Source organism: Anser cygnoides, chromosome 19, assembly GCF_040182565.1.
Source record: "Anser cygnoides isolate HZ-2024a breed goose chromosome 19, Taihu_goose_T2T_genome, whole genome shotgun sequence".
Classification (NCBI taxonomy): Eukaryota; Metazoa; Chordata; class Aves; order Anseriformes; family Anatidae; genus Anser; species Anser cygnoides.
This window is the reverse complement of record NC_089891.1, coordinates 7,791,173-7,807,186: the sequence shown is the minus strand read 5'-3', so window position 1 is coordinate 7,807,186 and position 16,014 is coordinate 7,791,173. Positions and strand designations below refer to the sequence as shown.

The 16,014-nt window shown below is 37.2% G+C and overlaps 1 protein-coding gene across 7 annotated transcripts in view; it reads right to left on the bottom strand.

The window, feature by feature from the left end:
• Positions 1-1,911: 1,911 nt before the first annotated feature.
• The window catches only part of TOM1L1 (target of myb1 like 1 membrane trafficking protein), a 428,506-nt gene continuing 414,403 nt past the window's right edge, over positions 1,912-16,014 (bottom strand). For 6 of the 7 annotated variants that reach the window (XM_013178890.3, XM_013178887.3, XM_048064451.2 and 3 more), the window contains 10 exons: positions 15,358-15,465; positions 14,640-14,756; positions 11,384-11,517; positions 8,120-8,180; positions 6,689-6,809; positions 5,736-5,832; positions 5,173-5,233; positions 4,267-4,354; positions 3,922-3,994; positions 1,912-3,160 (listed from right to left, as the gene is read on the bottom strand). In XM_013178890.3, the coding sequence (XP_013034344.1) occupies positions 3,094-3,160; positions 3,922-3,994; positions 4,267-4,354; positions 5,173-5,233; positions 5,736-5,832; positions 6,689-6,809; positions 8,120-8,180; positions 11,384-11,517; positions 14,640-14,756; positions 15,358-15,465 (927 nt within the window). In that variant the 3' untranslated portion in view covers positions 1,912-3,093. The remainder of the gene's footprint in view (positions 3,161-3,921; positions 3,995-4,266; positions 4,355-5,172; positions 5,234-5,735; positions 5,833-6,688; positions 6,810-8,119; positions 8,181-11,383; positions 11,518-14,639; positions 14,757-15,357; positions 15,466-16,014) is intronic. The other variant, XM_048064450.2, reaches the window with a different exon arrangement.

Below are 16,014 nucleotides of genomic sequence, written 5' to 3'. Positions count from 1 at the left end.
AGCCTGTATTCAGTGAAAGATATTTACTTTTTTATAGAGCAACTTAATCAGTTCACGAAATCTCAAAACTAAACAAAGTTAGACTGTATTGCTTTGTAACCCTCCCATAGCATAGGAGGATAGGATGATTCAGATGATGGTGCTCTCTTGAATTATTACTGAATCAGTAGTTCATTTGGTAAGAGCAGACTGCTCTAAAACTGTTGATGTCCGAACGGGGAACAGTAACTTAAATGTAAGCATTTCAAATCTGGGGACTGCTTGCAGAAGCATGTGATTTGAGAGGAAAATAATCTTATTTTTGTCTTTGCATATTTCCTGCATGGTTTCTATGCAGAAAACTCATTTAGAGTGTCAGAACTGTTAATAATTCCTCTTTCACTCCTGAGAGGGCTGTACACTGGGCACACCTATGCAGAGAGAAGCTAGACTTACATATGAAATGCTTTGAAGGGAAAGGCGGTACATAATCAACTGCTCTGAATTGCAGGCTAAATTAATAGCAGAGGTGTCTCCTGAAAAAAACGAAAGAATGTCAACCCCATTCAGAGTCTGACAAAGTCTGTCCAGAAGCGTACCAGTTGATCTGAGGTCCACCTAGGTACTACTCATTGTTTACCACTGGAACATGTAAGCCTGTATTTATGTAACTTTTTGCCATTATCTATGGGATAGGCATAATAATAATTTATCATAGTCTTGCAAATAAGGAGTGAGTTGCAGAGCAGGTTTAAGTGACGTACCCATTTTCAGACAGGAATTAATCTCAACATAGCATCTCATCTAATAGGCCAGTTCTTTCTACCCTTTTCAGCGGATCAGATCTAGTAAGGTTAAGACTAATGGTTGTTAAGACTAAAAAGGTAATGGAAGTAACTTCAGACTCAATTATGTTTGCATACAATAATTAAAAAAACAGTGCCCTTCTTTGAAAATAAATGGAAGCTATGTTTAAAATGCATTTTTGTACCAAATATCTTTTGTGTTTAAAGATTCTTGATGACAGTGTCTTATCTTCACTGTGTATTTATTAAAGTTTTAAAACTTTTTCATTAATGCTTTCATATCTCTTATGCATTTTATCCAGCAGAGTGTGGATCCCACACAAGTGAAAAGCATCTCTGTGAATATATCAGCAAGCCTTATAATCTAAAATTCTGGTTGTGCTCCAGAAAAAAATGCTATCAAAACTAATCTTGGAATCTACGAGAGGAAAAAAAAAAAATCTTACCTGGATTCTCTTTAATCCATTGTCTTTTTGAAAGGTGAACTGATTCTGGAAGTTTTCTACGCATTGTTTTATTCTGGCCATGTGTTTTAGAAGAAAAAGAATCGCCCCTTGACAAGTTTCATAAAGATGAAGCCAGATTCGTAAAAATGTGAGTCTTCCGCTGAGTTTGAAAGCCCAAGTTTGCATGGATACTGAGCACAATCCAACAACAAAACAAGCTCTCTAACTTCAGTAATTAACCAGTTTCTCACACGGCCTTCATATCTGTAGTTTTGTATCTTTAAATATGGAAAAGTTCAGTTCGCAATCATTTCATTAGGGATTACCATATTGAAATAGCCTATTTAAACTTGTTACACTTAGGCATGCTAGGGTTTTAACAACATAATTAAGACGTAGAAGAAAAACGAATCCACCTCAAATCCTATTTTCTACAGTTTTCTCAGGCTGCTGTCCAGACCATTGCAAATAATAAAAGAGGAATAACGGTAAAGAGGCTTACCTTTTCACCTCTGCTTACAAAAAAAACCTTTACTTCCTCACGGTGTTCTATTGGTCCAGCTAGCTGCAAAACTGCTAACTGGATAATTGAAACACCATGGCTTCACTCTCAAATACTTACAAAACAGTCATTATTTGAATATGCATGTCAGCTGGTAAAAACTTGGAAGTATTGGGGGTTAAGTACTCAATAAGCATTTGCTTTTATTGGGAATTGTACACTACGAAAACTGCACAAGACTGAGAACTTGTTACCACTTAACAGTTAACAATGAACATTTAAAACACAGTACTTAAAAGCAGCCAGTTAGCTTATCAGTTGTGAACAGGAACCAAGTTCTCACGATTTGTATCAATTATAAGTTAAGAGAACTCTACTTGTTAAAGTGCAGATTTAACATTCAGCATTAAAATAGACAAGGCACTTCATTTATTAAAAGATAAAACTGTTATCAACAGGTTTAAACAATTTGATTAAAATAAATGGATAACTAATGCTCATCTGCATTGTAGATGATTATTTTTCCTTCACCAGAAAACAATCTCTCCAGGGCAGGAACGTTGGAAGAAATGACTGATCCCCTTCCAATATTTACCAAGTAAATAAAAGTAACAACAACATAGCAACAAGCAGCTTTTTTCTGTTCTGTTAATCATGGATGACAGCACCTCACGTCCCAGCACAGCTTCTTATTTAAACAAAAATCCTATTATTTATCAGGGTTTTACAAAGAAAACAAAATCTGTATTCAGAATATGAATATAAGAAAGTAACCACTGTACTTGAGATATCTATCAAGAGGCCCAATTCTAGAAAAGTCCTACATATCAAAAAACCCTTATAAATTTCTAGGGAGATTAACACAGATATCAGTGAGGCCAAAATAGAAATTGGATTACGTAGTTTCTTTAAACATGACGTTCTGTTTCCTCCATATGGAGGGATAAGCAGTCCAAAGGAACAGTTAACTCGGAAGAAAAGCTTTTTTTCTATAGCTGTGAGAGTCCTTTTAGTTTACTTTTACCAGATATCAGGTGTTAGTTACTTCATATGCAGGTGACTTTGAAAAACATATTTTAGGGACTCCAAAACTTAGAGAAATAAAAATATAAATAATGTAAGTCACCTTGAAGAATATACAAACATTTAAGACAAATTCTCAAGGTGTGGATCCAAGTAACTCTTCCACATAACTTACTGTTCCAATACTTATTGTTTAGTGTGTAAAAATCCAAAAAAAAAGGTTCCTTGTGGGTCCCTTCCGACTCAGGATATTATACAATTTTATGATAGGAAGCAGTGCCCAGGACCAGCATCAGAGAGTAACTTGTGCGCTCAGTAAAAGACTTCACCTCCCTCTTCAGCATTCTGTATCCTTTTTAACTTCTGGCTTCAGCACAGTGACATCAATTTCTTCATAAATAGCTCTGAAAGAAGAAGAACAGGGCAACTCCTACATCACAGTTTTGTTTTATTTAGACAAAATGCACCAATGAAATCCTGCCCAATAACGAACTGCCAAGAGTTTAAGTTGTTTACATACTAAAATAACATGAGCAGCAGGTTGCCCAGCTTTCTACAGAAGCAAGAGCCAGTCCTATGGTGTGTTTGCGACTATACATTTAATGAGAAATCTCTGGACATCTTTTGATTAAATAAACTTGGAAACGTGACTGCAAAATGCAAATGGCCTGCATGCCATGAGACACGTAATTATTACACTACTTAAAAAAAAAAAGAGAAAGCCTTGCTGAGATTTTTCTACCTCAGAATTTGATGGTTCCTCAAAGTAAGTTTTATGCAGATGATTCCATTTTTTTCTCAGTTTACTGGTAAAAATGAGAATTTTAGTTTCTTACTAGTTTTCCGCCTATTTGGTCCTTTGGAGATTCCTCAAATCCATTCCCTTTGGTAGCTTATATTTTAAATAGAGGAATTCCTTGAGATTCAGCAGAACATTTTTAAAAAACTCACGGTCATCTTGAACAGAAATTAGATTGGCTCATAGAATCATAATATGGTTTGGATTAGAAGCGACCTTTAAAGATCTCCAATTTATATTAGCAATCCAGTTGGTCAACAAACTTGCTCTGAATAGTGTGGTCTTCTCTCAGAAGAAAAAGACATCTCAGAATTCTTGTTTGGCACCTAAGAGAACTGTAAATTATCTATTTTAAAAACTACTTACTCTGTGGGAGCCAAAGGATCAAATTCCATTATCTCGTAGTAATGAGGTGACTGTGACTTGTTCTTTGATGTGGCTGAAGGGTAAAGACAGTTAAATACAGATTGAAATGTAACTGAAAGAACACTTAATGCATATTTTTTATATCTTTCTGAAACTAGCAGATTTTCTCCCATTTATCTAGTTGCTTTAAATGGGCAGAGAAGCCATGAGCTATGTAAGATTTTTGTCAGTGTTAGTTGCTGCTCCTAGTCTTTAACAGGCACTATATAAAGCACTTAAGTGCTAACAAAAAAAAATAAATAAATAGATCTTTGTGAAAATTAAGTGGCCTGCAGTATTTATTACCTGCTGGTGACGATCCATTTAATGATGTAGTATGTCCAGTCTGCAGATTTACTGGATTCAGAGGCACTGGGCTTAAAAGAGTTGCCAACTGAGGAAATCAAGCAAAACAGCACATAAACAGATTGATCTAGGAGAACCCGTTTGACTTAACTTGCGTAAGTGCTGACTTATCTTTAGATTCTCAGACTGTAACAAGTAAATTCCAAAAATAGGTCAAGAGTTATAAATCTAATTAACCTCCCTTCCCCACACAATGAAGTTCAAAACATCCTTTAGGGTTATTTATAGCACATTTGTATAATTTACTTCTGTGTAATTTGTTACACTACACAAAGGTGGCAGTACAGCTGTCTCATTTTACTTGCAGTTTAAAATAAGGAGTATGAGTGTGTGTTTGTGGGGCTGCTTCTTTTCTATTTCATACCACCTACCACAAATTCAAAACAATACCTTGAAATCCGTTCATATTCTTTGTATTCCGTCTGTCATGGCTTTTTTGTCTGCAGCATACGCATTTTTCCTATGCTGTATTTGATTTTTAATTTATTTATTTTAGAGATGCTTATTTGAGATATGAAATACACCACCCTAACATAATGGCAACAGGAAGAGATCACAGCTTGCTTCACACAGTAACAGATTAAACACAAACAATACGGCAACTTTTTGCAAACTCCATTGAGATTATGCTAGACCTAAAAAATATGCTTCCACATTGGCACCTGTGGTATCACCACAGGAAAGCTGGCCTGGTCAGCAAATACAGAGCATTCCCTGATGTCTGGAGAAGTGCCACAGAGCAGATCTTTAAATCACATTCGGACAGCAGTCAGGGTAAATCCGAACAGTTTTCCTTTTGACAGTTGCCAGCAAGGAAAGATTATTCTGAACATGAGCGTTACTCACATTGCTATATATATGTCCAGCTGGGGTGATTCCACTATTGTTTTGTGCTTCAGTTGTAAATCTAGGAGAGAGCAATAGTTTCTCAGTTACTTTCAACGTATTAAAACTATATATCACAATAGCTGCATTATTTTTTTTAACTGGTTTGTCTTCACCTTATGTCACAACTATGAGCAGCAAGAGCAAGTGGGACAGTGTTCCATTTACCTCATAGGTGGGAATCTGCAAGGATTCTCTTTCCTATCTTAAACTGTTCTTCTTGACTTGTACAATTCATCTATTTCTCCCTTTAACCACAGCACTGGTAAGACTCAAGCAGAAAGTCATATATATCGCAAATATGTTGAACTAAGTTTATGTTTGTCAGTATTTAAAAGGTGCTGCAGGTGTTGTGTATTTAGCATACAGGTAGTTTTCACTTGTTTTACTTGACTAATGTGTAGAAGAAACATTAAATAGCTCTGTTCTCAGAGCTTACTATGAAAATTTTGTATCAATTACAGAGGACTAATAGCTCTGATTAGCTTTTACCTGCTAACATTTCTTGATAAGAGATTACTCACGGGAATTGCTGAGCTTTTGTAGTAGTTGCTGAATCTAGCTGTGGATAAATTGATGGATGGTGCCTTCTTGCATCTTCAGGGTGTGCAGATACGCAATCTGAAATTCAAAGTGATATTTAATGATTGTTTAAACATTATTAATGAAGTGTTCCATTACTTGTACTATGATCACTGAGGGAATAAAGTTTTGTTTGGAAGGCATATCAAGAACATGAAACAAATTCTGTTTATCGTATGAAAGACAAAATTATAACAACTCTGATAATATATTAGTTGTAATATATTTATTTTCTTGTTCATTGTCAGAACATCAGTAGTGCTATATATGGTAGATACCAATTTAAACTCCTTCCACTATTTCTAAAAAACTAAAATAGAATTATCTGTATTTATTTTTTGGAACATATTCATGCCTTTAACTTAGGTGTATGGACTCCCCTAAAGAGTGGATAGACGAGGACTTCTGAAATCAGTAATTCAGGGTACCAAAGATAGGAGCTTTAATCACTCCTTTCCCTATGAAAGGAGCCTAAAGTTAGATGAGGTAAATATGTTTCTCAGAGTGAACTGCTGTTAACATCAAGTGCCTCCTTAAAAAAACTTAAGAAATCAAGGGAGTACAAGAAAAGCATATCTCTATTTCTTTCTTCCAAGCCTACAGAACAAGCAACTATCACGCTGTTTCAGGAGCTTTATTGTACAGAATTTTTTTTTTTTTTTCCCAAATTTAAGAAATGGGGGAGAAAGATTATTGCTTCCACTGTAAACTAGTTACAAGGAACCTTATGCTGTTTTTTTTAAATGTATGTACGCACATCAATTCTCATGTTTCTTCAAGTTAAGGAGTATCTTAGTTTACTCTCTTACAAGGAAAGTCTTGATCCCTCCACTAAGCTTGTGTTGGTTTGTTTTAGGAAATCAGCCAGCAAGGGAAATATGCATTCATCACTTACTAAGGCCTGAAAACTGAGACGCTGCAGAGTCAGTTCCCAACACTGTTGACACAGGACATGGAGAATCTGTAGAGAGGTCAAGTAGATCACTTGAGGGAGCAGACGGCTGTTTCCTGTACAGCTTAACATTTAAAAAGGAATAAATTATTAAAAAAAAAAAAGAAACATGTATAGTTTTAAATAAGCAGTTTAATTGTGTGTATGTGTGTGAAAGTGATAACTAATGAAACAGAAAAGCTTTCTAGAAAACATGAGCTTCAGCAAGGTTGCCATTTCAAAAATTTAGGAAAATTCAATAGTAGGATACGGGACTGACTCAGTTCCAAAGTTTAAGATTGTTTAGATACAAGTCTGATACTGATCTTCTGCTTAACCCTGTAAAATTATATTCATATTACTTACGTGTGTTATTGTGATTTGATAAATAATTAGGAGGTTTTTTTTTTCAGTTCTGTTTTGGATAGGAAGAGCTCAGAATCACAGAATTTCCCAGAGCACAGAAGAAAGGTTTCCCTTGTTTCTCATGTGAATGTGAGAGAATTAAAAAAGCAGCCAAAGATTTTAATAAAAACCACATGCTTGAATCATATGGGTTTGGCCACACCAGATTAAAAAAAAAGGCATTTTAAACTTGGAGATGCCTGAATAATATTAAAATACACAGGCTGCACCATTAGGACTACAAACTAATCCAACAGTCCATTCATCAAGCAAAAACATCTACCTACATAACCAGGATGTAGTAACAGCAGTTTTTCAAGGAAAACAAGATTGTCTTCTACCTTTCTTTAATAATTATCAGCTGTATTTCAGCATTCAGAATGCAGTCATTTTCATTCTGAGCCCTAGATGACTGTTCAATTATGTCTTACAAGAAGCTGAAACATGCAAAACTACTTTGGGCAATATAATTAACAACCATAATTATCAATCAATAAAGGACAGCCAGACTTGCTACAAGCCATTATTCACAACTCAAAAAGCTTCAACTTCACAGAGAGAAAAAAATATCAGATATAGTGAATTCTGATAGTGTAGTAGTATTTTGGTATTTAAATACTTACAGAGAATAAATGAAAGAAAACATTATGGTTCCTCACTTCATATATGGCAGATAATTAATTGTGCTTAGCTACAGAAGTAATAAAATGGAATTTGAATAGATCTCTCATTTTGCCTCGTTTTTCTCAGTCAAGCTTACATCATAGATTTGACATTGTTTGTTACTTTAGTTACACAAATTTGCATGAAATTCTGCAAGTGAGACTTCTGAAAATCAGTAAGAGTAGCATCATCCTGCTGGAGAAAGCAGGCTATACCTCTCAATTAGAGAATAAAATGTTGCTTATACTTGAAAGATATTTTTCACAATGAACAGAAATAGGAATGTTCTTAGTCCTGCAGCTCACAAGTTCACGTATCGTTACTCACCTCTTCACGTTCACGCTGTATTCTCTGATTCTCCAAGAAACGAACTCTGTTTCGAGAGAACCTGTTAAAATTACAAAGCTAGATGTTTGTTCTGAAGAAGCTGGCAGTTCTAACCAAAGCCTGATTATCAAAGGACTGCAGATAGACACAGGACAAGCACTACAGGTGTTTTTCTCTGGGGCACTGCTGTGCTGGAAATCTGATTCACTTTACTCCAGGGCTGTGGTCCTCCAATGACCTACTACCACAAGTTACCTTGTCTTTGGGCTCACTTTTTGGAGACAGCCATCTGTTTCTTCCAAAACAAGCCAAGGCACAGCTGACAATAAAGTTTGCCTCTGTTCATACCAGACAAGTGATGGTGAACGTGTACTGTGCCAAATCTGACTCCTTCTGACCAACTGTGTCCCAAGAAGGTGATGACTGAGGCCCAGTCAGGTGATACTCAGCACCTGTACAGCCAATCTGTTAGAGAAGCAAGGGTCTTGGACCCTTAGGGTGGCATGGACGTGAGACTATCCACAGAGCTGCGCCTGGTATTCAGGGTTACCATACTGGTGAGGCCTACAAAGATAATATATATGTAGGGAGGAGCGGAAGAAAAAAAACTTTCTGACTGCAGAACAAATATTTATCTGAAATACAATAAGAAATTGAAAATTGCTAAGGCCACTAGAGGGAGTTATCGTTACATACATGAGGCCAGTTTATTGCACAATGGTGACTGCTCCTGATTTAATTTGGACTCTACATTAACAATCAGAAACAGAGAATGCAGCATGACTTGTCTTCAAACAATGCACACAGTACGAAACGGATGCAGCTAGTTAAAATCAGATTGTCCTTTACACATCTCATTGTTCAGAGGGAGTTCCCAAAACAAACCTTCCACAACAAACATTAATGAAATAAATTTTAATGCTTAAACAACTGTAAAGTGCAAATGCATCTGCACTCACAAAGACTTGCTACATACAAACCATAACATTATAGTATTAAAATGCATAAGCCTTCTGTCCAGTTTCACAATGGCCTATTAATTGCTCCTTCAATCACCTGGTATCTTCCAAAAGGAATTTTTTGAATTATTCATAATTCAAGAAGTTCTTGGCATTGCTAGCATCCATCCATCCTAAAAATATATCCCCACATCTGACTAACGTGGATTTACAGATGCTCAACAGAATTCTATTTTTGCTTTACTAAAATTAAACACTTCCTAAAGCAATAAGTGAACACAGAATTTGTTCAAGACAGTTAGTGCGAGATGTGACAATGCTGCTGGAGACACAAGAATATGTGAAAACTAAATGTTGTCAAGATTAGGCCCAAAGTTTGTGCCACGACACTTAGAAGAACAAGTGATATTTTCAGCGTAGCAGTCAGAAGAGGTTTAAAAAGAAAAGATGATGAAGCTCTCTAAATCTGTTGTATTTAATCGTTAAGACATCTGAATGAGAGCAGTCTTTCAAAGAAAAGCTATGTATGAGTTGTAAGTTGAATACTAAAGTTAGTGCTAAAACTCTGAAGGACCAGGCTTTCTTGTCTTGGCAGAAGGGTCATAGGCTTACAAAGTGTAGATTACCACAGCTCCTTATAGCATAGTCATCACCACAACAACTGTCAAGTGGCCACATCAATATTTTGTACAAAATTTTTTTTTTTTTACTGACAGCCCTCTGACCTTCAAGTTGAAGCAGTGCTCCTTGCTCTAGTAACCAAAAAGTTACTACATTTTTTTTTGTTCGTAGTATCTCATCCACATGTCTCAAAGGAACCATCCCAACTCTGAACACATACTGCAATATTTAAAACGCTTATTTCCATTGAAATAGATCTTAGAGCAAACAATTTCTCTCTGTGGAAGTGATACTAGGAGTACGATCGAGTGCAGCGTTCTTCACTTATACTGAAGAACAAGAATAAAGACGTGGAATTTCACTGTCTGTTCAGAAGGGGAAAGGATTTCAAGAACAGCAGTGTACCTAGTTGTTACCTTGGAAGCACTTTTTGAAGCATGTTAAACTCCTGCCTCTTGCTTTGCGTTGCATGACTTAAACAAGGGTCTTAGAAAATCATTGCTTTAAAAACTACAGGTAAGGTAAGTATCTGTTAGGAATGCCCTTCCTTTCCTCTATCCTGCACTACATGAATACCTTCTAACACATTTCTCTCATATGTCTAGGTTTTAGAACAAAGTAAAGGATAAGCCAATTTACCTCTAACACCTGTCAGAAGTTTATAGCATTCTGTACAAGGACTACTACCTGAAAAATTTGTCTCCTTAATGCCAATCTATTGACTGACATAAGAGGTAAGGGATGGAGGAATGTCTACTGGCTAAAGGACTTCAACTCACCCAAACCCCATAAGTGAACTCTTCAGGTCTCCCTGGAAGATTCCGTTTTTCAAATGCATAAAGCAAATTATAATTTGCTCCTGGAACCATTGTACTTGGTACAAAAGTACTTCTAGAATATTTCCTAGCCAAGGAGGACATAAACTACTTAACATGGAAGGCTAGTTCCTATTAAACCAGAATACACTCCATGAGTATATTCACTGTGATATTTTGGGGGATAATACTGAAATTTTGAGTTTAAATTTCATTTCATTTTTGCTAGCATCTAGTCATGCTACCACTGACATAACAGGCAAATTCAAAGGATGTCAACGCAAGTATTGCAGTGCTTCCATGCGTGAAAGAAAAACATTTTCTGCTGTAAGGCAGGTAGAACAGCTTGTTTCAATTCAGTTGAGAAAAGCAAGTGACTCTCTTAAGCATGCAATAAAACTGAATGCTGTTCCACGGCTGATTTCTGCAGTAAGCTATCAAAGTTGTACAGAAAGGACAGCAAATATTCTTTCCTGGAAGCGTATACATGTAACAAAAGTAAGGACCATCACCAGGACCAAAGGGTTTGTAGCAGACTGATGTTAAATTCACTGTGCTCAACCAGAAAGGAGCATCAAATTCCAAAATTATTTTTGTTTGTGTGCCTCCATCTAATTTCCTGTCTACGCTGTTAACTTGTTTTACCACATTCTAATAGTTTTCTAACTAGCTTATTAACTGCTTCTGAAATGCTTAGGGGAAGGCAAATAAATAATTTACTCCTCTTGTTGTCAACTTTCTTTTCTGGATTTAAGGAAAGAAATGTCTCCTTGTAAAGATTCAGCATTAGTCACATGGACCATCTGTATCCATTACGTGTGCTTATCCAGGTAGGACACCAAATGTGAGAAAAGAGACCCTGTACTTACCTTTCGTGTCCCAGGAGAACATTATTCAGATCTTCATTTACTTGTATTAACTCAACTATCACATCTTCATTTTCCACTGTCACCAACAATTCCATGATCCTCTCCTGCATCACCCGACAGGTCTTATACAGTTTCTGCCCGAGGGAGGGGAAGAAAAAAAATCACAACTGTGGTCTCCTAATTTGTCAGTTTTGGAGAAGAATGATAAGACAGTCGAGTGCTGCAGACTCACAGGTAACATCCCTTAATTTATACAAACCACACATACCAAGAGTTGCAAATAGTGTAATTTTCATGTCTTTGATCTCTGCAGAGCCAGGCTGACAACAACTACCATCACTGCCAGCACTCCTAGCCCTATGGAGCCCCTACCTATGACCTTCATTTCTGAAGATCCATCTGTCTCTGAAGTCTAAATTTCAAATTGCAAAATAACGAAGACCCCTCTGGGTGATGCAGAGCACATTTGATTTGAGTCTGATTGAAGCTGATTAAACACAGTAGGACACTTCACATGGCTGTAACAAACGTGATCCTGGTTCAACATCTGCTTGAAGAAAAGACAATAGTACTGTCAGGACAGAAGTGCTATGTGACACAAGTCTCTGCCTCTTCCTCTGAGTGGGGAGGTCTGGATGCACTTAATTCATGCACTTTTTTGAGAAAGCTATATAAACCTAGCAGAATCAGCTGACAGGAGATGTATGAGGATTTACTGAGTAGATTTTTGCATTATTGCCAATTGAAATGGAAGTTAGTTTATTTACATTCCTCTCCCCTGCAGATTTTGCATGTTCAAAGAAACACATTCTTTAGCATCAAGAGCTTCATCTCAGCCAAAATCTTTTTTCCACAGTATATTTTGCAAATGCTGTCTGTCTCTGCTTAAGATAAAAAGAAAAAAGGGAGGGGGGGAACTTACTCTGTTTGCACACTGCTATTGAAAAAGCGCTCTGGCATTATTTTCAAACTGATCTGATTTTTCTCAGAAAACACACAAAAAAATCTACACGGAACTTGTGTAAAAAGAAATCTTATACCCCTTTGCCAAATCTGCATAAGGATTACAAAATAATGTATCTCCTGGTATTATATTTTCACAGCCCAGGATAAAACACACAAAAATGTGTTCAGTTTAATGCATGTAATTAAATTTTAAACCTCTTCAACTCCACACCTTATTACATTAACCCCATTCCAAAAAACGTGTATTTCTTATGAATCTATTACACAGGCAGACAGGTTCCTTTGAAAAAATCAATATGCAATAAAGTAGTAAATTGAGATGCTCATTTCAAGCATGAATTTGCTAGGCTTTGCTCCTACTCACCATGAAGCATGTACTCTAATGTTCTGAAAACTGGAGTGTTACAACAATGGACTACCAGCTGATATAAAATCAGTGATTCCAACAAATCTGTGCTAATGCTTACCAGCTGATGATCTGGACCTAAATTCCTGCATGTCCATCAAGTATGTCTATTCGCTATCCGGTACAAGTATTTGTTACTTCGTTTGGTTGATACTGGCTTTCAGCTGTTCTTTAGCTTTTGTTACTGGTAAGCACAGTATTTCAAGAGAAATCTGCTATCTTAAGCCTTCTGTAGAACAGGGTGGAGAAAGGGAGGAGCTAGTCACTAACAAAGCTACAGAACCGAAAGTATGTTGCACTGATAAAGTTTACCCTGTTAAACTTTTCATTAAGAAACCCTGGATACTCAGTAGGACTGATATTCATCTCTCCAACTCACTCAAAGCCTAAACAAGCAGCTCTTTTAATAAAGGACTTTGTTCTCCAACAACAAAAGCCTAATCCAAGCAATCCAGGTAGAGCCACAAACGGGCACATTAAGCATAGTTAAAGAAACAGGCTAGCCATGCTTGCTGTTCTGTACCACTCAGTGCATGGAGGAAAAGAACAGTGAAATTAACATAGAAGGAATGAGTTTTTAGGCACTCCCCCACAAATGGGAGCTCCACACCCTGTCCTCAAACTTTTGCCAACAATTTTATTACTGGGAGTGCCAATAAGAATCCACCGGCTTACTGTGGGCAACCTAATATGCGTACCCGCACGCAGAAGGGCCATGCTGTAGGAGCCAGGAAACAAACGACACTTTTTCTGTTTCACCTCTACCCCCTTGGACCAGCAGCCTCACAGAGCTCTTCAAAAGAGACAGTGGTGATGATGTCAGGAATTTCTGGGGGAGCAGAAACCGCTGAGAGATGGATTGTCTCCTATCTGGTTCCCCCAGGCCAGCAGCGCTGCCCATCACTGATGATGATACACAGGGACCAACTACTGCTCTCTCTCCATATCTCAGTGAGAACCCATCCAAAAAAGGACACAGCTGAACAGCACAACCCTGAAGGCAAACCAAGAGTACCCAATAAAAAGTTCCTTGCAAAGGAATAATTCTCCACTGGGCAAGACAACCACACCAAAGGCTTGTAAAAATTAGATCAGTTCTTCAATGCATTTGATGTTGACAAATTATCAAAAATGCTTCCTTTGAATAGAAGTTTGGAGGTAACTTTAGAAACAGAAAGATGTGATAAAAGCTTTTTGAATTCTTGCAGAAAATATGAAACAGCAAAAAGTCCATTTAAGATAAGTCACTATTGAAATGCTAAAGTAATACTACATTCTTAATTTCTAAAACAGAAAACAGCCTGGGCAAGTAGAATGTATGCATATTTGCTATCAAATCTAAACGACTATTGCAATAGACTTCCTTCAGGCTACACTTAAAGAGCACGTGGCTTCACCTATTGCACAGCAAGCTCCCAATCTTTGAGGTCACACACACAAAACCAAGGCTTCGTATTCTTCACTGTCCTTCAGTTTGCCTTTAAGGTACTGGTAATAATAAAGAGAGCCCTGCAAACTCCAGGATGGGTATGAGAGATTGTGTCATCACCTATTTTCCCAGAAGGCAACTGCGTTCACCTGGAATGTTCTCAAGCATGTTCTGTCAAACAGCCCTAACAGAGAACGCTCCATTATGAAATTCTTTTGCCCTTGGAATTCCCTAGAGCTTAAATTTATATTGCAAGCTGTTTTGTCCTTTCATGACTATCTAGATGTCAGAGGAAGGTGAAGGAGACAAGAGAAAGCTGAGCAAAACCAGAGATCGAAACCCGATTTTGGTTTCCATTTTGCAGATTAAATCCAGATATTATGAGAAAGGGTACAACATATTCTAAAATCAGCTTTGAGCAAACGAAGAGTTCCTATGACAGAGTTAGTGCATACCTGTAAAAGATTCATATCATCCGGATTTTCAGAGCCAGGAACATTTTCTTTTAATATTGATGACATGACTCTCACATTCATTTTTGCCATATCCAGTTCACTGTACAGTTTCCCAATCTGTTCAGTTCAACATGACAGAATATTGTGCAGGTGAACAGAGCGAGCAGAGTAATTCTTACCTCTAATATGTACTTTCTTCCCCATTAGGTATAACATAGCTAATTAGCGTTATTTTACTCCAGTGACATCCCTTGAAAATAGGAATTAGCTCAGCTTCTCTATGTCCAATCACACTAAGATCTAAATCTGATAACCCTACTTATTTTCTGTACACTTAGTGCCTCTCACTACTGAGAAGACTGTTACTCTTTTTAGTTAACTACAGGCCAAGCAGGAACAGAAATGAACTGTCCTTTTCTTTCTAAGAATAATCTCTTATTTGCATAAGACACTAGTCTTATGTAAAAGTAAGTTTGGCTTTCTCTCTTATCTTAGAAGTAACTTTTATTGATTTGCATAACAACATCATAAGAGATCATGAGAAATTCTCATGCTCAAGTAAATGATTCCACTTTCTGGCTGAGTACAACCTGGCATTTATCCAAGTGATTTCTGCATGCTTTGCTTTGGCAAACCACCATGTAAAGCATCTTCAGGAGAATTTCACCAGCACATTTCAAGCAGAAAATCCCTCCCCTCCAAACCTGCAGTACTGTACCTGCTCAGCAGTCAACAGTAATGTTGGGCCCGTGGGAAGAGGCAATAGGGAACGTTTGGTGGGATTAGCAGAAGATGGTGATGACTTTGTAGGATGCTGAGATGAAGACTGTTAAAAGACAAAAGAGCAGAGCTTGAGTTTAACAAAAGAATTGAAACTGACATCCAGATGAGAGTGCTACAAAACGTCTGTCAGACTAGACAACTGGGCATTAGCTTTCGCATAATCAATGCTCCCAGGGAATTTGTTGAGCAAGGTCTATTTACAAGAATAAATCTAATAGCTACTTTGTAATGAAATCAGGCTTGGAATTCAGGTATCTTTTAAATGGGTTTGCTAGCAAATCCCATCACAGATAAAATGGGAATGGCTAAGAACAGGCTGTCTCCTTGACCTCTGAAGCCATCTAACAGGGAGAGTCCTTCCTAAAGTGCCACTGCAATTTTACAGCAAAGACTAGTTTAGAACACATTCATGCCTGGGAGCAGTGACAAGGTTGGGGTGTTTCCATTTGTATTACAGTTGAACTGACTGCAGTAAAAAAGACCCTGCACAAAACTGCATAGGTCACATCCTTCATCTCTTAGAGGCTGAACTAAAAATTGCATTCAGGTCTGCTGCTGCCTAGATCAACGGAAGGTTTGCGACTGACTTTAA